The following is a 23,440-nucleotide window of genomic DNA, read 5'->3' as shown; positions in this document are numbered from 1 at the left end:
GGGCCGCGACTTCGCCGCCGTGACTGCGCAGGCGCACTGCGGTGCTCGCCTGGCGCAGCGCAGGGCTGGAGGTGCCGCCCGCTGGGAGCCGGCGCGATGGCGGCTTCTGCGGGTCTCTCTTCGTCGCCAAGTTCTCCCGCCGTCAGAGAGCTGTGCAAGAACGCGCGGGACAAGTTTCTGGAGGCCTCTCGGCTGCTCCTCACCTACGCAGACAACATCTTGCGGTGAGTCCGCTCTCCCCCTCCCCCCATAGGCACCCTGGCGCCGGCCGGGGCATGACTGAAGTGGAAATTCGAGATGGATGTCATATGTTGCCTATGTGATGTGGAGGAAACCAGAGATTTTAAAAAGTATCTTGCAGGCAACTCATGCTGTGTAATATAGGTACCTTGCTTCTCAGTGTTTATTTAATTTGCAAACTTAATTAAAACTTTCGATTTCTTCAGAAATCCCTATGAAGAAAAATACAGATCAATTCGAAATGGAAATCCTGCGTTTTCCACGAGGCTGTTGCCTGTCAGGGGAGCAGTTGAGTGTTTGTTTGAAATGGGGTTTCAAGAGGTGAGTATAATCTAGTCATTTCTGGAGTCTTCATCAGTTTGCAAACTGAGATTTAAAATCAGATTTTTTTCTTCTTTCCCAGCACACTAGATGCTAAGCTAGTTTTTGTTTTGTCTGTTTAATGTCAACCCTTGTTTGCAAATATCAGTGGTTAACCAACAGAAAACTTAGGTGGGGCTGCTTCAGAAATCCTGATGGTCAGAGCTAAGCTTATCTTTAATAAGGTTGGTATGCTGCTATTGGGGCAGAAAACCCTACTAGTTGTTGTGATGGCGAGCTGTACATCCATGCTGGCACAATGAGAATGGTGGAAACTGAAGTGAAAAGCCCCAGGTTTACTAACAGCCCGCTACTAGGTGGATAAGCTGTATCCTCAGGCTTTAGATTCCATATTGTAGTAATTTAAAAAAAAAAAAGTAAGAATCATCCTGTTTTCTGCTGCTTGTTTCCACCACCAATATGGGTTGCATGATCCTGTAGTAAGTTAGATAAGAGAGCTGATCTTGTTGAGAACTTTTTCTTTCATTATTTTGGGGGGATTAATTTTTAGCGAATTCGCGGTGCAACTACACAAGTACTAGTGTTGTCATGACAGGGACAGCAGATTATTGAAGTAATGGGATGTTGGGACTTACATAGTTAAATAATTATAAAGCTACGTCTTAACATTGTCTCAAGTGAGTATCGATTCTGTTGCAGTCATAAAGATGTATTTCAAAGATTGCTTTGCATGCTGAAATGGTCTTTGTCTTGGTATATTTTAAAGCTCAAGCTTGTTGAGCTTAAATCAACCTTTGTATTTACAGCAGTGCTGGGGTGAAAGAAACAACTTTTGGTAAATGGTGCAAGGATCTTGCTCTAGCTTTGCTTTGTTTTGTCTGTTTCATGCCATGATTGTCTATGGGTACATGCATTGCTATGTAGGTTTGGTTGTCATGGGACACCTCTGTCTTCTGTTCTGATGAAGTCCATTATTTATCCTAATTTTAAGAACTAAATAAATGCATGCAGAAAGAAATGGTCTGTAGATGTATTTGCTGACTGGTGTGTAGGAGATTACTTTGAAACAATGTGTTTTAGCCAAGAGATAGTCAAGTAGCTAGTGAAGCACTCCAACAGTAATAGCTTAGTCATTTCCAGGCCTGTTGTAAAATGCTGCTTCTGCCAGATCTTTAAGAGCATGTTGGCTTACTCTTCTGGTTATAGTGCCAGCTGAGGCTAGAGTTCACAACCTTTTCTTCAACTATAGTAGCTACAATTGTTCCTTCTTTTATCTGCCTGGTGAGCTAACTTACTCAATTAAAAAAAAAAAAAAGACTCTTCTGGATTGGCACTGTCCATTTAGTCTTGTGGTGACTCTGTGTGTAAAAGTAAAGCACTACATCTACGATGATGGGTGACCTAAGGTAGCAGTTGTGGGTAAAAACATTACTTGGTTTAATAAATAGAAGCACTGTAGCATTAGAAACTGAAACTTTTAAACTATGAATGTTTCAGGGTATTCATGTTTTTTAGTAACATATTAGTACATGATAAGTTTACTGCTACTGATTCCATCCTAATTACTGTTGGTTTTTTTATTATAGTACAGTCAGCAGTAATCATGTTGCAATCAAAGATAGGAACCCAACACTCCAGCTGGGTACAGGTCTAAATAAGAAAAATATTTCCCATCTGAAAACTTAAATATCAGTATAGAAGATAATTACAGGGCTGCTTCTCCGAACATTGGCTATCCTCTTGTGTTGCATGGTGTACTGTGAGAACTGAGTATTTTGTTTTCTTTTTTGTTTTTGTTGCTGCTGCTTGCTCTGCCAAACTGTGATTTTGTTGTCCATGTGTTAGTTTGCAAAATAAGTTGCTAACAAAAGTTATTGTAACAAAGTGTTATTGTGACTGTTTTTCCCCTAAGCTGACCATAGGTAGGTACTTGATTTAATAGCTTCTGCTTTGAAGGATCTGCAAGTTTCTGCTGTGAGGAGCCCAATCTGAAGGTGAAGTCCTTTGAAGCCTTAGTATGCTAACTTCTAGTAAATGATGTAGCTGTTAGTCACTGGTCTGTATCTATTGCTGGCTTAGACCTGTATTAACTGCTGAATTAATTTGCCCAAATTTCAGGGAGAAACTCACATGGTTTTCCCTAAGGAGGCATCGATTGAGCAGCTACGTAAAATCAGAGATCTGATTGCTATAGAAAGGAGTAGCAGGCTGAATGAGTCGAATCAAGTCCACAGATCAGGATCTTCTGAAACTGCAGCCAGCGCTCAGACAACTGCACATCAGTCTTCAAGACCTGCTGGCTCTGTTCTTGCCCCTGACCGTCAGCAGCCTGAAACATCACTTCTGCAGTCTCTCAAAATGGTAATTGCTACCTGAATACTTTAGAGGAGCACTAATCTTGAATATAAAGATTGAAGGACTCAACTGTTGGAATGGATTGCTCGGGTAGTGTAGTCTCTAAACTTGTGAAATTTTGTGACCTGACTGGATAAAGCCTCAAGTATCTTAGTCTGACCTTATAGCTAACCCTGCTTTAAGGAGGTTAGACTCGTGGTTAGTTGTTTGTTTGTTTTAAATCTTCAACATGAAGCATGCCATAAGTAGAACATTAGCAAAAGATTTTGTTGAAGATGTCCATAGATATGTGCTTTATTGATCAGGACATCATGAAAACTAGCTGATTTATATTGGAAAGAGCAATATGGGGGAGCCAAGAGGCAAAGGGAGGCTAAAACTGTGGTATTTGTCTGAGTGCCAACAAAATAACTGACTTGTATGTTGTCTCCATTTCAGCTGGAACTGTTTTCTTTAGAGTGTCTGATACGATGCGATGTTTTGGTTCTAGGAGAAAAACGGTGTTGATACCACATCAATGTTTATAGTTTTTGATAAGCAGTGTTATACAGTGCCAAGACTGTTCCACTTTCTCAGCTCATCATTACAGAGGGCTGGGAGGGTACAAAATCAGGACAGCTGGCTTGAACTGGCCAAAGGGATATTCCATGCCACATGACATCATGAAGAAGGAGAGTTTTGAAGGGCTGGGGGCTCACTCCCACCTACGGGGAAGTAGCTAGGCATCAGTCAGTGGGTGGTGAACAGTTGCTTGTGCATCACTTGTTCTATACCACTTGTTATATATGTTCATATATATATATATCTGTCATAATTATTATCCTTTTCATTTTCTCTGTCTTAGTGAATAGTTTTCTCTCGACCCACGAGTTGTACTTTTTTTTTTTTTCCTTTCAATTCTCTCCCCCATCCTACTGGGAATGGAGGGCTGTGTGGTTCTCAGCCACCTGCTGTGTTAAACCACAACATATATTTATCTTTGCTGACATCTCAGTTCACGCACTATGACCTGCATGTGTAGTCTATAAGGGACAGGCAGTAATTTAGCAAGGCAAAGAAATTTTATAGTTAGTTAAGTTGAGGTGAAGTCCTCTAGTGATGAAGAGGCAGAGTCCTCCTTTTAGCTGACCTTGGCCTGGTGGGAGAGGACTCTTAAGACCTCAAATTACGTTGGAAAACGAAACAGTTATACTGTTTGATAGAATGTTGAAGGGTGCTTTGGTTTAACTCTGAAGCTTTCTCCCTTAAAACTATTGTGACTTTGGTCTTAAATAAGTTGGTGCAAGATGAATTCTTCCAAAAGCTTTCTTCTTACGCATCCTTCAGCAGAGTTTGTCTATTTTAAATGAAATACTCAGTATACTGTTGGATGCTGAACTGTGACATGCTGTTTCTTACTTACGCAAAGGTTTGTGGCAGGGAAATGATACCACATGGGTTCAAGTAAATATTTAGGATGATTGGATGTGTGCTTTGCTTTTGGTATTTCACTTCTGCTTATTGTGTTTTACTGACTCATCCTCTTTTCTGATGGTGGTTAGAAGCGGTTATGAAACTTCTGGAGAGATTTGCTGTAGTCAGTGCATTTTTCCAGGTTTCTTGAGATTCAGCATGAGTGGCGGGACCAAAACTTATTACAGTTTAGAGGCAAGTAATGCAATGGTTGTACTCCATTAGAAACCTGTATTTCTGCTGATTTTTTCAAGGACTTTTACTAATAACTCTCTGAACCTATTGAGTTTTGGTCTATATATAGTGTTAATTAGAATGAAGTCTGCAAGATGCCTTCTGGCTTTTTCTTGGCCATTTTGTGAACACAGGAAGAGCTGTTTTATTTTTCAGTGACCTGTTTATTATTGTATGCAGTGCTGTCACATATCAGAGAGATTTAGAATGGTCTTTTTAGTGAAAGCATTTTCGTTTCTTGCCTATGTGTTGCACCTGTGATTCATGGGAGCCTTGCTATATTGTATTATTACATTTGTATTCTGTTACTTTAGCTTCTCTCAAGCGATAATGGAATTTTTGATAAAGCAAAGAAGCTAGTTAATAAGACTAAAGACTGAAGTATGATCTATTGCTAGAGAAAAGGAAAGGCTGAGTAACTTGGGTCAGTTCAGCCTGGAGAAAGGAAAACTGAGGAGTGGGATCTGATTAATGTTTATAAATATCTAAAGGGAGGTGGGAGGCAAATGGATGAGGCCAGGCTCTTCTTGGTGGTGTGTAGTGGTAGGACAAGGAGTAACAGCCTAAAACTTGAATATAGGAATTTCCATACAAACTTGCGGAAGAACTTCTTTGTGGCAAGGATGACAGAGCACTGGAACAGGCTGCCCAGAGTGGTTGTGGAATCTCCTTCCATGGAGATATTCAAGACCCATCTGGACCCCTGCCTGTGTGATCTATTGTAGGGAACCTGCTGTAGCAGGGGGATTGGACTCAATCTGTTGAGGTCCCTTCCAACCCCTGCAATTCTGTGATTTTAGACTTTAAGTAAAAGGTGTCCAAAAGGAAAAAAATGAGGGGTGAAAGGAAGTTCAAAACTTAGTCAGCATAGTTGTCTGTTAAAAATTCTTCTTCATCCTGAATCAATACATTATTTACTAAGGATGTCATTTAGAGTGCTCTGAGTTGACAGCCTGGCTTTACAGTTTGGGTTGGTGGTGTTTACAATTTCTGATATCTTCACAAGTAAACATTTCTCCTTTTAAAAATAAATAATGCAACTGTGAGTATAGGATTGTGACTGACTTGAGCTAGATGGAGGAGCTTGGTTCTTCTGGTTAAAGATGGAAGCTTATAAGCCGTTTTGTAACTAAAAATCCTTTTGCAGGCTGCAGATATCTTGACAACACTTCAAAGCAAATGTGAGCATCTTATATTAGCGTATGAGAATACTTCTCTTCAGCGAAAAGCACTAGCTTTGATTCCTCTCCAGCAATTGAAAGAGAAGGCTCAGAAAAAGCTAGCACAAGCTACGAGACTGGACAAAGGTAACGTTGCAATGCATATGAAAGTAGAAATATTCTTTCAAACACCAACTGTTCTTCAGGTGTGGATATTAGGTCAAATATATACGGAGATTCCAAATGCTATCTCTGTGCTAGAATTGCCCTCTTACTCATTACTAATTTTCAAATTTTCTTTTCATATTTTTTATTATTTATTTTACTACTTTTTCTAATTCCATTTTTATTCATCCATCCATTGCTACTTTCATGTCGAAATTTTGAAGTCTTAATTTCTGAATTAGCAGCAAGCTATGATAAAGAAATTGAACGAGCATCTAGAGTGAAGTAACTATAACAAGTGGGAAGTGAGCTTTTTTTAATTTACAGTTGTCATTTTGAAATGTCAGAGTTTTGCTTTTGCTAAAATTCCAAATTCAGAAAAATTCCAAAATACTGTTTCTCTGTTTAAAATCACGTTATTGGTGAGATCTTGCTTTTGACCTTTTCTGGTCAGTCTGATATGAGAAGAAACACCATTCTTGCAAATGCTAAAATGAATAAGATTGTTCAAATGCCATTCATTTGGACCCAAAGTGAAACATAAGCATAAATATTTGTACCATCTGTGGCTAAGATTTTTCTTCATAAATGCTGATTTCTTTTGAAGGTGCAAGTCTTTGCCAGTTGAAAATAAGTCATTTTTAACTAAAGTTTAGATTTGTTTCATTAAGTAGTGACATTTTATTTGTACAAGATTATATGTATAGGCTTCCAAGGCCATGTTTAGACTAAAAATATCTTTTTCACTGTAAATCTTTGATAAAGGACTTCAGAGCAATTCTAGCTTGATGGAGGTGCTGTAAATTGCAAACCAAAAATAATCTCTTCTCTTCATTTTTCTGGATGGCTTTGTCTCATGCAGTCACACGCTGATCTGTAGTAGCGCCTTTGGTATAAGTGAACTTTTCTTTGTTTTTTTTTCTCTTTTTTTTTTTTTTACCAAGGTATTCTGGGAAGCAGTAAACCACATCAGTAATTAAAAAGCATTCTCATTCACCACTGTACTAAAATACAGTAGTGAAGAAACTTAGTAAGAATTATTTAAATTATTAAAAAAAAAAAAAAGACGAACGTACATCTTAGACCCTGCTTCAGTTCTATTGATTACGCTATTTTGAAAGCAAGGAAGAAAGGAGGGTGATATTTTCAGACGCTTCTTCCCTAGGCATCAAGCTGATCTATTCAAAATGGATTCCAGAATTTCATTTAGATAAAGGGGAAAGGAGTGGAACTCCACTGTTCTGGGGTTATAACAACTTGAAGCCCTTTTTAAGAGCTTTAGAGATAAGCTCCTTTGGAAGTGGACTGCGTATGAGATTTATGGGTAATGGTCCCTTTCAACTTCTTCAGTTTACGTGTATTAAGGCTGTTACCTGCGGGATTAACTGCTTGGTGCTAGGTGACACTTGTTTTAGGACTTCCTTTAGCAGACATTTTAGGATTTTGTCCTGTAAAGGCTGTGTTAGGAAAGTTATTGTCATTTGAGCAGAAGTATGTATTTTTGACTATTTCACTTTACCTCTTTCCATTAGAAAGATTGATTGTGCAGTTGAAAATAGCTGGATGTCACAGTCAGCTGTTTTCTATTCAAGTAGATCATATTTGTCATTCTTTCCAAGCAGTGTTTTCATGAAGGATCTATTTACAAGCCAAGAGAAGAATATTCATACAATAGCGGTTTCATTTTCATAGGTGAATTCATGCTTATATGTTGCTACCCATGAAAAGAGCTTGTAGCCTGTGCTCAAAATCTTCTGTTCTTAGTAGGATATTTGAATACATGGGGCTACATTTTGAAAGGAGTAATGCAGCAAAATTTCCATTGTTACTTAATTAAAAGTCAATCTGAAGTCTCAGGTTTTTTGGTTTTGATTAACAGATGATCTTCTCTAGTGCTCTCTGAGTTCTTGGCAATGTGTGTTTAATAGAGTTAGGAGTCCGTAGTGTTTTTTTGCAGACAAAGCACTTCAGAGGAAGATGTGAATTGAATTTAGATGAAATATACATCTCATCTATTCTTCACTATCCCGAGAAAGAGGAGTGCCCAAATTTGTTACAATTTCCTTTAAATAGCATTTTTCGTAAATAGTTTCTGTCTTCATAAGTGAGATCTGTCAGCCCTCTGTCTATAAGCAAACTGTAGTTCATAAAATAACCACATATTAGTATCTGTGTTTGCAACATGGCCACCTACATGGTGGAAGAAGACTTGCTTTAATGTTTATGATTCTGAGGAAGAAGAGGATGTGCTTCTTTAGGCATTTGGAGCAGAATATACACTTAAAGACTGTAAAGAGTTTAAAAGGATGGATCTCTTCTTATAGAAGAGAATTTATAACTTTAGGTAGAGTGGGATTATTTCCAAATGGCAGAATAGCAACTGTGTGTGAGAAGACACCAGTTGTGAACACAGGACAAAATGTCAGAGGAGTCTGGTGTTCTGATGTGGTAGAATCAGTGTAGAAAAATAGAGAAATCCTGTGTCATTTTGAGTAAGCTGACAAAACTGTTACTTGCTGAAGTTATGAATGAGCTTATCTTTGCTTACCTAACATGCATGTGTGTTCTTCGGTACTTAAGCTGTCTGCAGAAAGTCTGTTCATATTACACCTTGCTAGCTAGACTGCTGCTGGTGTCTGATTATCTGAGATCAAAAGCAAATGTTATTCCTAGTTTTATAGCAAAGAATGGGAAAAGAATGCGTAGGAGCAGAAAAAGAATTAGTGTACTATCTTGTCCATAGCCCCAGAGGAACATGAGAGGCATGAGAAAGTTCACCTGGCTTCACCGAATATCTAACTTATTCTTCTGAGAATTTCCTAATTCTCACTCTGGCTGTAGTGTCTAGGAGTGCAGATTTTTGTTCTTGAAATACAGTTTGCCATTATTCAGTCTTCGCTTAGATTTTCTCACTTGGGTGTTTAAGCAACATATGAACCTAGGTAGATACTGGAAAATTCAGCTAAACTCTTGTTTTACTATTTGATCTCATGTTGTGTAAATTCTACAGGTGAACATGTGAACGAAGAGGACTTCTTGTTGTTGGAGCTCTTGAGCTGGTTTAAGAATGACTTCTTTCATTGGGTAGATAATCTGCCTTGCAGCAGGTGTGGTGGTCAGACTGAAATTAAGAGAGACTACCTATCACCAACTGATGATGATCTAAGATGGAATGCTGATAGAGTGGAAAATCATTACTGCAGCCACTGTCAGTTCTGCAATAGATTCCCAAGGTGAGCATACAAAGATCCATTTTGATTTTTTTCATTTATTTCACGAAACAGCTTTGCATTTGTGCATTTTATGAACAAGTGATAAGTTGTTGGATCAAACGTTAGAGAAGCTTTTATAAGTAACATGATCAGATGGTTGATGAAACAGCAACATCTCTTTAAGATTAGAATTTTTTAAAGAAAATACATTGCTTTCATTTAGATAGCTTTGTTCTGAATGCATGCCTGATATTATTTCTTTTACTGTTAACTTGATAAAGTTCAGTTTCTAAATAAAGTATGTTAATATTGGCATAGTATTAGCTTTTTTTCAGTATTTCAATAAATGCTATTTCACTTCTTTTGTGATTTCCCGGAGAAGGTAAAGCAGATCTTCTGCTGACTTTGTAGCAGAAGAGCAAATATCCTATTTTTAGATATTTTTGCGAACAATCAAAGGGATCACCATACTAAAGTCACATTTTAAGCTGAAGCCTGAGTTAATCTAGAAAACTAAAAAATCAGATTAATTTCAGTGCTGCTATGAACAGGTAATAGGCTCATCAGAGTCAAAGTGAAAATAATGTTCTGCTCATACTTGTTTTGTGCAATGCAGCAATCATTTCCATTATCTTCTTTGGACTGAATGGCACTAAAATCTGTTCAAATCATCACGAGGGCAGTCATGATGTAAATATTTTGAAACATGAAATATGTTTTCCATTATTCTGTGTTTGGTTTTGTTTTTTTCCACTAGGTATAATAATCCAGAGAAACTTCTGGAAACCAGATGTGGACGCTGTGGCGAGTGGGCTAACTGTTTTACACTGTGTTGCAGAGCTATGGGGTTTGAAGCTAGATATGTCAGGGACTGGACAGGTAACAATATAAGAAAACATAATATTTTGCATACACTTGTATTAAAGTGAGACTAAATTTTATGATTCTAAGGTTGTGTTAGTCCATCCGGCAGCAGGTAAAGTTATGCAGTTTATCTAACAAAAGAATATAAACTCCATTTCCCCTCTTGCCTGATAAGGTGAAATATAGTTGTGCAACTAAGGAGAGATGTCCGACTTCAGAGTGATAGTCTTTTGTTGAATGAAAGGGAGCATGAGCCTACGGTAGAAAGAAAAAGCCCTGGTAACTTGTCTGAATATAGATTAACAGAAATGTATTCTTTCATCTGTTCCTTTTATTTCATAAGGAAAAGTTTCATTATTCTGGGCTATTAGAGAGGATCTAGTCCTGTAATTCAATGCCTACTCTTGGCCTTTGTTATATAGATCATGTATGGACTGAAGTATATTCTGCATCTCAGAAAAGATGGCTTCACTGTGATCCCTGTGAAAATGTCTGTGATAAACCTCTTCTCTATGAAATTGGGTGGGGAAAGAAGCTTTCCTACATAATTGCATTCTCCAAAGATGAGGTAGGAATGGTGACTTAAGAAACAAAAAATACCCACACCAAACCAGTCCTGTTCCCTCCCCCCACAAAAAAAACCCAACACATTGCCCTGAGCCAAGTGCGTGAAGTTTTCCATTTTAATGTGATTTCCAGAATTATGAGATCTAAAAAAGTACTTTGAATATCTAACCTCTTTAAATCAAGATATATGGGAATTTTGACTGCTCTGTTTTTTTCATCTTGTGTTTGAGGTTGTTGATGTCACTTGGAGATACAGCTGTAAGCATCAAGAAGTACTCACTAGAAGGACAGCACTCAGTGAAGCTAAACTGCGTGAAACAATTAACGCAATCAATAAAAAGGTATGGAGCTTAAATAGATCCCTGTAAGTGAAACGTGCCTTTCCAGGGTGTGAAGTCCTTGAACAAAGAAATGCGTTTTGTAACCTGACAGGAACGTCCTTGCATTCTGGAAAATAAAATGACATTAACTGTACCACTACCTGTTTCATTTGCGTCCCTCACTTCCTTCATGGGCTAATTCCTATGCATAGAAATGTTAGTTCCTATGATAATAATGTGAAACTGATGGCTCAATAAATACTCCTTTTTAGAGGCTGGGTACTTGAGGATTATGGTCAAATGTTATTAAGAGTGTGAAGAGTTAAGAGATGCTTTCAAAGCCCAGCTTCAAAATTTTTATCACTAATAAAAAATCAGGCTCGTGCAGAGTAGAATACTGAGAAGGGTGACTGTGGGTTAGCAAAATTAAAGGAAGTAAAGGATCAGAAATTCAAGTTGAAGAACGCACACACTTTGAAGGGTTGCCGGAATTTGGTGAAGTCCCCTGATTATTAAACTCTCGTGGCTACAAAATAGATCTGTGGGGGCCTTTCTGCAGGTAATCTGGATATGTCAGTCAGTCATCAGCCTCTTCTCCACCAGCTGAAGAGAAGCTTGGAAGCAGGGCACTATTCCAAATGTTCGCTGCTGTTATTGATACAGAAGTTATAAGGGAAAAAAAAAAAGAAAAAAAGAATGTGGTAGTATTGTTGGAATGAGGAAAATCTGTACGAGTGTCTCATGGGCTGGTTTTCCTGGCCTCCTTCTTACCTCGTTGATGTCCCTCTTAAGATCATGCTCTGTTTCAGAAGTCTAGAAAACTCCAGTAAAAGATGCATGTTGGCATCTCCAACAGATAGTGCTGCATGTATTGGTCCATTGGTCTGATTATTCTATCCATGTTTTTACTGAGCTGATGTGATCACTTCTTAAACAAGAAAGAGCAGGTGTTCTTGTTATGTTTCTGATAAAATTTTAATTAAAACTTAGTACAAAGAAGAAATATGGATATGCTTCCCAAACACACCTGGATTTTTGCTGTCTTTCTTTTTCCACGTGTGGAAAATCTCTGACCTTTTTTTTCTATGCTGCATGCTTTCCCTGCTACTCTCCAGTATTAAAGCTGTCTCATTGCTCTAATAGAACACCTTTGTCAATCATTTTTAATGATCTCTTATTTTGATGAATAAATTGCCGTCCCTTTCTCCAAGCTAAATGATGCTCACGCTCTGCCTCCCACTTGCTTTCTTTTCCCCGGTAGCTTTTCAGGATATGTTTGACAGGGTTCTTTTAATTAAATCTCTGTAAGTAACTGCTCTTACTCTTCTTTTGTCTGTTATAGTTAAAATTGGGTTTCAGGGGATTAGACGCTGTTTGCCACCAGATGGAAACAAAAACTGTTTTTTGGGCTTACTGTAGTCCTGGTCAAAGGGCCTTCCATGGAGGCGTTCATAGTAAGGTGACAATGTAGTTGGAATCAAGAGGACTTCAAAAAACACGAACGACGTAACCATCATGTGATGAAGAACTGATTTTCTAGCTGTAGTTCACAAGCCCTCTTCCTACCTATTCCTGCCAAGGAAATGTGGAGCCTGAGACTATATGCAGAGTATCATACTTTAAAAAGAAACAAAAGCAGGAAGTTTGAGCCATGATAGTGAATAATGGAGTTCTTGAAATCTCTTTCGGTACACAAATGCTACTGCCAACGGTGTCATTTATAGGAAAATTAGTTGCAGGTTTTCCCAGTGATATGCAGTGTTCATCTCTACTGAGTCTGAGCGTTATGCGTATCTTAGTGCCATTAGTAGCTATATGCAAAAGTCTGTTGGGAGGTACAGGAGGAAGGAGTGGTGACAACAATTAGTATACTTGTTCTCTTTGCTTTTTAGGGACTCCTGAATTTCTTGTGTCATATATGGCTTGTCTTCGGAAACTGCTTGTGTAAAAGCAATGTTCTTTGTCAGCAGTTTCCAGAAACTGGTAGGACAGCTGTAAAGCAGCAGCAGCAGCCAATTTTTACTGTGGTATCACCAGTATCAGTGGTGGTAACCCCTGACACAGGGCTTCCCTCAGAGTGGCTGGAAGAAAATTGTAGTGTGGAATTTAATAACTTAGGGTAAGCAATGTCAGACTTTCTTCTGAGGTGGAGTGAGTTCTGTAGTACTGCATATGGATACGCAGGTATGTAGGCAAGTGTCAGGTTCAGGAAGACCTACTATTTCACAAAGAAGCACTGAAGTCACTGCTCATCATTCATTAGTTATGTTAGAATGTCTGGTTGGCAGCTGGAATCTCTGCAACTGGAGTTGTTTCTCATAATTTCTCCATATCTACTTTCATTCCTTTATCCAGTTCTATGTTGTTTTCTGGAACAAGGGCTCATAAAGTTTTTTCTGATCCCTAACAGCAAAAATTTTTAGGTTCAGGACTGCTTTTTGAGATGACTGGAATAGTTATTGACCACAAGTTTCAGGTCTTAATGGGCTCAGTGTGCATGCCTTGTATGATCACTGAAGTGGAAAATACATATGTAATGTACATACTCAGTCTTGAAGTTCACTTTCCATTCCTGTGCAGGTGTACCCACAGTTAAGGAAAAAGGCTTCACCTATCACCTCTGTATATTCCATGTGACAACTGTGGAGACTGAAACCCAGCGTCTTAATGATTTTTTTCAATTGTGTATGAAAAAAATACCCCTAGTTTTATTGATGTGGCCAAAGACTGTTATAAAATTATTATCTTTCTTTTCCTCTAAGTTTTGCTTAATTTACCTGAAAGAGTGATTTTTTTTTAAATCAGTTTTCTGATATCTCCAAAAACAGGAATGTAATAGTTTATTTATGATAGAATCAGTCACTGTGAATTAATTCTTTCAGGATCCAACTGAACCTTTTGTTTGGATATAATCACAAAAGCAAGACTGCTGCCAACGAAATCACTCCACCTTAGAGGAGAAAAGTTTGATCCAATAATTATGCTTGTTTTCTCTCTAAGGTACAGAATAGATATGAATAACTATAAAATATGTTACGGAAGAATTTCATCATCCAAGCAAATATATTGTAAACATAGCACAAGCCTTATTCTAAAATAAATCCACATAATTAGTGCATGGAAGTTTACAGAAAAAGCATTTAAACACCATTGTCAAGTAATCATACGGTTATAACTGGTTTATATTTGCACACATGGATCAAGATTAATGTTTCTAATAATCAGTCTAAATTTCAAATGTTGGCATGTTTTTTCAAATTCTTTTTTCTTGCCGGTGTCACTCTAGGGCTGTATTAAATACACATTTTTTCTGAACTTTTTATTTCTTTCTTATATGTATTTTCAGAAACAACAGTCTTTGTCAGAAAGCAGAAAAAAAGAGCTCTTGGAAAGAACAATTGTGGAACTTGCTGAGTTCATTTCTCCTAAAACACCTAAACCCGGAGAACTCGGTGGAAGGACATCAGGTTCAATGGCTTGGCGAATAGCCAGAGGTGAAACTGGTTCCGAGGTATTTAACTTTTCCACTGGTGACCGTCCTAAAGGTAGCTAATTAGAAGTTCTGTGACTATGGTCTGCAGAGGAATAGCACTTCATGAGTCAGTGGTAGGTGAACTAAAGATTTTGTTCAAACAGTGAAACTTGGAAAAACATTAGGAGCAAGTTTAATTGGATTCAGTAGTGGTACACAAAGCTGAGGATTGGTAGTAGTCCATTGATTCAAAAAAATGTTTGGGAATAACTGAGTCATGCTAAAGTGTTAAGTTCTGTACTTAATAAAAGAAATATTTATTTTGTTTTGATTAGCTATGATGTGACAGAACTAGGAAGTTTTAGGGCAGGTGGAAGCTGTTGGGAAAACTTTGGAAAGTATGTGTTTATATTGTTAGGTACTGTTGGTTAAAGCCTAAAAGCAGGTTTTGACCAATTATTTTTGTTAATAAAACAATGGGGAAACAGATAAGACTGTGAGAATGGAACAACCTCTTAAATAATAAGCCTGAACAGTTTTCTTGTCAATCTTTTTGACTATTTCAGAAAGCAAGAATTTATCCTGAATTCTTTTACGATAAGATAATTTCCCATAACCTCAGCCATATTTAGCTTGAGCTAGTGTGGAAAGGAGCGATTTACTACATCACTTTACATCCTGTCATATGGAACAGCTGTCATCCTGAAGTGGTTAGGTGAAATTAACATGTTTCCTAACGTTAAGTTTGAGAAGCTAAGTTTATTTCAGTTTAGAAGATATAGTTGTTATTTTGCTGAAACTCGTAAGAACAGTGAAAAATCCTTTAAAAAAAAAAAACTGTAAAGTTATGTAGTTTGTAACTTAGCTTTTTTGAAATTGATTTGTAAACTAACGTATACAAGCGCTTGTATGTGATAGTCACAGACTCTACATTTGATATTCAAAATAATCATTTACTTGTTGATTGTACAAGAAATAGAAATATACTCAATGTTTTTTCTATCCCTAACGTGTTACTCTCTTTTCCTTAAATTTGCAGGTTTTATGTTATTTGCTTAATAATTCACTCCTGAAAGTAATTATGTGAAAACTTTTAAAATAGTATTATTGCTCCTATCTGGAAAAGTGACAAGTCTGTTGTAGGAAAGTAATTCAGAGATCTTTGTTTTGCATAAATGCTTTTGTTCTACGAACTCAAAAAATTAATGTGTGATTCTTTTCTTTTGCTTTTTTTTCAGTTGACATGAAAACTGAGTGGGGAACTCAGGGTACATTGATTAAAAGTAACATCGTCTTACTGAAATATATTGGGAAATTAATGTGCTTGTCTTTTTTGCCTTTTTCAGGAGAGAAAAGAAGTAATTTTTATTCCCTCTGAAAAAGAGAAGACTTCTAAACTTTTCCACCTCGTCTACAATGTCGTAGAAGATAGTTATACACGGATTTCCAATAATAATGAAAAAATAAGTGGCTGGGGAACAGGCATTTGGAAGGCAGAGTCTATTTGGAGAAAGGTTGAAACAGATTGGAAGATGGTAAGGGTTTATTAAAAGTGTTAAATCTACCATGCATGTATGACAGTGCCAGTAAAGTAGAAAATTCTTGCCTGTGTTTGGCATCGAAACCTCTCTTGGTGTCTACAGAATTTAGCTGACGCTCGTAAGTATTACTGGTAAGATTCAGTTAAGATTGCCAGATGATTTAGGAAATTGCAATTAAATTTAGCTTGCCTTTCGGAAAGTTAGAATCTCTGCTAGAGCACCAAAACTTGTTTCCTTCTTATGCTTTTGGGCAAACATGTGATACTGCTTTATTGAAAAGCAGTACTTCTCTCCAAAAAAACCATGGTTTTTTTGGCTTTGGGGAACAGCTTTATAGTGTGTATCATCTCTCTTTGATGCATAGCCAAAGGAAGAAGTTGTCATCCTAAACATTATGGTTCCATCTGCAGTAAGACAAAAAACTATCAGCCAGATTATTGTATACCCTGCCCAGACTCCTTCCCATCTGTCAGGACACTGAGCAGCAGAAGAATCATATGTTCTGAATCTAGGAGGAAAAGAGTTGATGGCTGTAGAATAGGAAGGGGTCACTTACTAGCAAGATTTTCCAGCAACGGCTACCAAGAGTGGAACTGAACATTCCTGTCAGCTGCTGTAGCATGTTATTGTTCTGTTCTTTCTCTCATCCCACTGGCCTGAAGGGTCTCTGGCCAAACATATGTCTATTTTAAGGAATAGTTCGCTTTTCAGTAATGAAAAATGGAGCAAGGGCATAATTCTCTTCTAACATTTTCTGCACTAGGGTCTATACATAACTTGCAACCCTTCTGAGGGTTCATTGTAACTCTTCAGTGAATGTTGATGTGTGAGCTTGGCTGTGCAGCCATGTGATGTTCAGAACAGCAGTGGGACAAATACAGATTTCTAACAGCTCCAGTAGTGTTAGTACAGGATGTATATATGGCTGGCATCTATGATTTGCCTTAACCGAGAAGTGTAAAGTCCTATGAGAAATGGTGTGTGGCAAGGAGCCACATCTGCAGAATCTAGAATACTGAGCTACAAAAATGAAACTGAGTGTGTGTTGACCTATGGTTTTATATAAAAGCCAGGAGTCTGCTTTTTTTAAAAATAATGAGCTTTAATGAGCATATTGAAATAGATTAGTGTTCCCTAGTGAGGAGCTGTGAATCATGTACAATTACCTAACTGTTGAATAGACTTAATGATTTAGGAAGAGATCGTATAAAAAACTGTTGTGTGAACACTTTTAAAGGTTCAGAAGCTTAATAAGGAATGAAAGTGTACTCTCTTAAGATTTAATAACGTTGTTACAAGGATCAATTAAATGTGTGTTGATTGTCTCAATTTTTGATGTGACTATGTCTTATTTTTATTTAGGTTTATTTAGCCAGAAAAGAGGGGTCATCCTCTGCTTCCATCAGCTGGAAGTTTGAGTGCAAATCGGTCGGTCTAAAAATAGATAACATTTCAATTAGGACAAGCAGCCAGACATTTCATAGTGGAAGAATCAAGTGGAGACTTTACTCTCCCACAACAGAAGTTATTCTGGTAGGAGGTAAGTGTGAAATTACATCACGCAGCAAAAGTGTAATTGCAAATGCATAGTTTATATGGGGAGAACACTGGGCAAATACTGAAAATGAAATGTAAACATATGTTGACTTCTCTAACTCAGTCTGTTGTAGCAAGGTCAAAAAATGCTGCACGTTTAATCAAAATTGGTACAGGAAAACGGAACAAAAGCAAGTTTCAGTAATCTTCACAGTACTGCTTGCAACATAGCAGGGTTAGCAAAAGCACAGTGAATAAAAGCTGCTTGTGTTTTACAAGGAAGGGTAGATGTTTATAGGTGTGGTGGCTTCAGTCTTGACTGGATCCTCTGAGCATGAAAAATTAACTAAAATGCAGCTGTTTTTTCACTGCTACTGATAGATTAATCAGTACAGTTGTGACTCAGATTCTTAAACATTCATTATACATTACCCTTTTAATATGTGTTCTAGCATTATATGCTGTTTGGACTGGAACCTTACTTATCTTTTTCTTCCAATAGATAAAAATCTTTCCTCCTATTCAGAGTTTTGTGGTGCAACAGAAGTTACGCTGGAAGCAACTCTAAGTGGAGGGGATGGTAAAACTGCATGGCAACACACACAGCTGTTCAGAAACAGCTTAACAGGGTGTGGAGAAAATTGCTTGGAGATAATTATAAAACTCACTGACCTCTAAGAACCTGAAATAAAGAGAACTTCTCTGGATTCCTTGAAGACACCATACCATGGAAACAACACAAAGTCTTGGTTGGCAGTTCCTGACTGTCCTGCAGACAGCTTATTCCCATTTCAATCCTTCCATTTTGCCAAATGGAAACCACACGGGTATTGAATAGGTAACCATCCCAATGAAAGCCTTCTTTGCATTGAAACTCAAAAATTAAGGGATTGAACTATTAAATTAATGCTCTTTCCTTAAGAGTTTAAGAAAAGAAAGCAGTTCTTAGAAACCAAAATGCAATCATAGGAGCATAGAGCAATTTTAATTTGGAGTTTTGTGGCTGGCTTACTGGTTGTTGGGTTTTTTGGTTTGTTATTTTAATCTACTTCTTGCAATAACAATGTGAATTCTGTTTTTCCAATAACAACAGATACATTGTGATGATTTTTAAACATTTTAAAAACTAATAGAAGACTTAAGTATTTTAAAAGAAAAATCTGATTTTGTGTAATAATTAGCTGAAAATAAGAGAACTATTAAAGCAATCTTAAAATGATCTTGTCATACGTCTAAGTATTAAACTTATGTTTAATACCTAGCAACGTTTGGAGGTATGATAATAGACTAATTTTGAAAGAAATGTTAATTATGTACGTAAGATTTTGTCCTGGCTTGTGATAAGAAATTGAGACTTAAAAAATGAATATCAGAATTTTTTTCTATGAAAAAGATTATTCATTATACATATTCTTTTACAATATAAATCCAAATCTATGCACCTTTAAAAAGATCTATGTAGTGTGTAGGTTGAAATCATTTTTAAGCTATTGTCTTGAGGTGCTTTGAATACTGTTCCCAAATTCGATGTAAAGGTGTATACGACTTTCTGTTACTGTATACAGTGTTTAAATTTCTTTGCATTGGGTATAATAAAACAGCCACCCAGGAGATTTCAGATGTAACAGTGCTGTGAATAAAGCATGGAGTGAATGTTCAGATTAGATAGTCTTTATCAGAGAATTTGAGGAAGGCTATGGATGGAACATACGAGAGTATTTCTATTGTAAGACTGTAATACAAAGTTTGAGCTATAGTTTTATTTTCAAATAAGTGAAAATTAGGGATGATGTTCCAAAGGTCAGTGAGATTTTTAAAGCTTTTTCTTCTTCCTTTTATTTTTCTTCCTTTTTATTTTAAATTTAACCCTTCCAACCACTGTATTGATTTGAAACTATTCTCAAAAATCATTTGTGTTGAAACAAATCAAGCATGTATTAGGCTATTTGGGTATTATTAGAAAACTGCACAGGTACAGTGAACATAGGCACTGAAGTTATGCTACAGACATATTAAAATAGTAGATAACAACAGCTCAGGAGTGACAGAATGATGTAATAAATCATATGCTTTTCCTCGGAATACAAATTCACAGTTAATGAGGGAATATAGAGGGAGTCTCACTCCCTTAATGCAGAACAACTGAGTGACAGGTAACTGTATGGAGGGATGCTGATCTGTATTTGACTAATGCCAAGTGAATTTGGCAGTTTCCATTTAAAACTCCTCTTGCTTTAAAATGCTAGCTCAGGGAATTTGAGTGGGAACCAAACAAGTAAATTCTACAGTCTAATCTAAATGCTGTAGTGGAAGAAAGTAGTAAAAAAAAAAAAAGAAAAAAAAGAAACAAAAAAGAGAAAACCTCACCTTTCTGCTTCATAATTGTGACAAGATATTTCTTTTATTTTTTTTTAATTAAATTAGAGGAGTATCAGGAACTGTAAAGGAGCTTAACTTTGCTTGATAATTTGAAAGCAGAAGGCAGAACACTTCTAATAGTAGTAATATGAAAGTAATTTCTCACAATTATGGTCAGAATCTCTGGAGGAAGAGTAATAACATTAGATAACTTCTATTAATAAGTCATTCACTCAAAAAGTACAGTGGATAATGTTCATTATTAAAACATTTGAATCAATTAAAAAAAAAAAAGGCTCCACTAATCTAATTAATAAGTACTTTCTGTACTTGTAAGATCATGTGCAATAAATAAAAGTGCTTATTCTAGGAATTTATTATTGAGTAGAAACCCGATTGAACGAACCGAATTTGAAGAAGAAAAAACATGAGACCCCCGTAGATGACTTTTGGGTACTCTGTAAACAGTGAACATTTTTAGTCTCTTCATGCATGAGCTGTTCTAAAGGTGCGTATTTCTCCTTTTAATATTTATTTCACTGCAACTCAAATATTATTAAAGCTTTAATTTTTGAAACCAGAGGTAATTCCTCTGATACTTTGCATTATTTCATCCATAGCTGCTCAATAATTTACAGCATTGTGAATTTGTAATAGTATGTGGTGGAGAGATCTGTGCTGCGATGTACTCTACAAGTGTGGATATTAAGTTAAGCTGGCAATGCTACGATACTAGTGGAGTTTTGGGTGACGTTGGTCAGGGCATATGCAGCTTTTAAGCAAACATGTTTTGTTGTACTGTTGTATCCCTACAGTTGATCATACAGATGTTTATTTCTTCATATCCTGTTTAAACTCTGCTGTGTGCAGAATAGCAACCGCTAGTTGGCAACACAAGAAATTTTAGGAGTCATTTCCTATACCTGAGGAACCTGCTGAGAGGGTGGAAGAAAAAAGTTTTAAATGCGAAGAAAGTCCCTTACAGGCAGTGTAGGGGAAAAAACACAGGTATGCAAGAATCTAGCAAACAATCTTGATATAAATTATGTATTTGCACAAGATATGGGTAACAAAAATGATCAGAGCCTGTGCGATGTCGCCTTTACTCATCAGTTTTCTGCAGATTTTTCACATAATAGGGATTATGTCTTATGTCTAAACCACATTGTGTGCAACATCAGGAAATGTAGAACACTAAAAATAAAGTATGTTTGTCTCCATAGCACAGTGGAATGAAAACAGATGGTAGGCAGCACATATGGCTGCCAGAAGCTGGGAACACCCATTTGCAGAGTTCTTACAGCTTAAAACAAAATAAGCTAAAACAAAGGAACACCAAGGGGGGCAGAGATTGTACCCAGCAGATATTGGAACTTTGTGCTCTTATCTATGTCCACACTCATTACCTTCAGTTGCTTAAGCTAAACATGGAAGTATGCTACCAGTTTAGTTAGCGTGCCTTCTTAGAATTTGTCAAAATTTAGCATTTATTAAATACGGACATCTATTTTAAATCTCCTGTTCCCACTGTGGGTTCAAACCTCTGGTTTGCTCCTATTATAAGCAATTCAACTTAAGAAAAAGCCTTACTAGGCTGGTACAATTTCTTCTCTGAAATTACTTGTTTCAAGAGCAAGGAGCCACTGGTGCAGAGTTTTGAAACATCCCATCCTATAATATGGCACTTAGGACTGGTAAAGTAACGAGCCAAGGTCAAGCAGCCTCAAGTATCTGTATTTTATGTGTATACGTGTTGTGAAATATGTGGGAGTATACATGTGACTTCCATTCTGAATAAGAGGACCATTTTTTGGTTTGTTTGTTTCTTTTCCTTTGTTTAGATTTTTATGTTGATTCCTGCACATTGCCTTTTTATTTTTTCAAGTTTTGTAGTTAAGCCACTAGCTTCTTTTATGGTTAGCCTACTTCAGATTCTGCGGAGCTGTCTTTTTTCTACACATTTCTATCCAATTTAAAATACGTCTTAATTTGCTTTTAATTTATATGGAGGATTGCAACTGTATGATAAATATACTATGGCAAAAATTAAGTTAGTTTCTTCACTTTTATATTCTACGAGGAAACCAAAGGGATAAAGATACTCAAACTCAGCAAAAAAAAAAAAAGCAATAGTCATTAAAATTGATGATACCCATAGACCAACAAAAATAGCGGGACTTAATAACATTTAACGAGGAAAAATAATTTAATGGACTGCTCATAAGCTAGTGACCCTTTTCATTGAAGCATTTTCCTATTTGCTCATTTATATTTAGGTTACTGAGAAAAGCGCTCAGAATAGGGGACACTTCTGAGAAGCAGTAAAAGATTTAAGGTATATCCATTTTTAAATGTTTTTTATTTTTATTAGTCTAAGCTGTAGGAATCATTTTAAAATTAACAGGAGGCTCCTTCTGCTTGATGTAGATTAATTCCTTTTTTTGTTCCGAAAAATGCTTGGTGGGTTTTTGGGTGTTTTTTTGTTTGTTTCTTTGTTTTTTTTGAGTGGGGGGGGGTGGGGTGGGGAAGTGTGTTTAGTGACCTATTGTAACAAATAGCTTTAAGAGAACACTACTTTAAATAAGTGTGAAATTTCAGTGTGACTGAGTGCTGGCAGAGACTGGAAGGACTGGGTCTAATCACTGGATAGTCATGACCCTTTGAATATCTTGTAAAAGGAGGGAAGACAGTATTGCCATATATTGAGTGTAATATTTCAAAGCATGCTCTGTCAGTTTGTTCCTTTTGCTGCACAATCCTCTGTGCTATTTCATATATTCAGAATTTTGGTAATGTAATGTATGTCTACTACATCCTTGAAGTCCCAGGGGAACACACTTTTCCCCCAGAAAATCAGCTAACAGCTTAATTGTCACAATCAGGAGGAAATGCTAGACCTCTTTTAGATACACACTTCAGACAACAATATACAGATTCCCTTGTGCAACAGAGATAAGGAAAGCAGCAGATGTAAGAAAATGAAGGCATCCAAGAACAATGTTTAAGCAAACTCTTAGTAAGGTAGGTGGAACAGTTGATAAGAGGCTCTTAGAGCTGATGGAAAGAGCAGCACAGTACAGAATGGAAAGAGGCCACAGCCCCTTCCCTCTGCATTACTCTTGTGATGAGAAAGAGACAAGGTAATTGAATAGAGTCCACGTGTGTCCATGCTTGTGCTGTAGCAGCTTTTGCTTTTATCCAAAGCATCAGTTAAATACATGGCATATTCAAAACAAAGTTCAACGCTGGCAAAAAAAATGTAAAATTTTATTGGCCAAAAGGGAAATGCCTCTATACGGACTGTATTAAGACTTCTGAAGGTATTCTGTTTTCTTGTAGTAAGAAGCATGTCAGAAAACTGTTTCTGATTTGAGGGGTTTTTTTGTTCCATTAAAGTAGGAGCTCCTGCCGAAGTATACTTATGGTTTCCATTAGTAAAGGTGGTTTCAAAGAAAATGGGCAAAAGAAAAATATTAAAATAACAAATTGGAATTCCACAAAAACTCTGCAGTGGATATAGCAGTACAAACAGGAAGTGTCAGAGGCTGATTTCTGTTTCATACAGAAAAAAAGAACAACAGAAAAAAAGTAAGATCAAGTTAATGCTGAGAAATGAATGCCAAATTTGCATTATTTGATGTTT

At 36.9% G+C, this 23,440-nt stretch overlaps 1 protein-coding gene across 1 annotated transcript; it reads left to right on the top strand.

Annotated features, from left to right (window-relative positions):
* On the top strand, positions 3-21,923 carry NGLY1 (N-glycanase 1). Its single transcript, XM_021387301.1, has 12 exons — positions 3-224; positions 447-561; positions 2,680-2,922; positions 5,750-5,909; positions 8,938-9,160; positions 9,897-10,018; positions 10,426-10,571; positions 10,801-10,911; positions 14,237-14,401; positions 15,709-15,897; positions 17,266-17,443; positions 17,942-21,923. The coding sequence occupies exons 1-12, from the start codon at positions 97-99 to the stop codon at positions 18,115-18,117; spliced, it is 1,956 nt and encodes a 651-aa protein (XP_021242976.1). The 5' UTR covers positions 3-96; the 3' UTR covers positions 18,118-21,923.

Source organism: Numida meleagris, chromosome 2 (assembly GCF_002078875.1).
Source record: "Numida meleagris isolate 19003 breed g44 Domestic line chromosome 2, NumMel1.0, whole genome shotgun sequence".
Lineage (NCBI taxonomy): Eukaryota > Metazoa > Chordata > Aves > Galliformes > Numididae > Numida > Numida meleagris.
The sequence above is the reverse complement of the archived record's forward strand: the minus strand, read 5'-3'. Positions and strand labels throughout refer to the sequence as shown.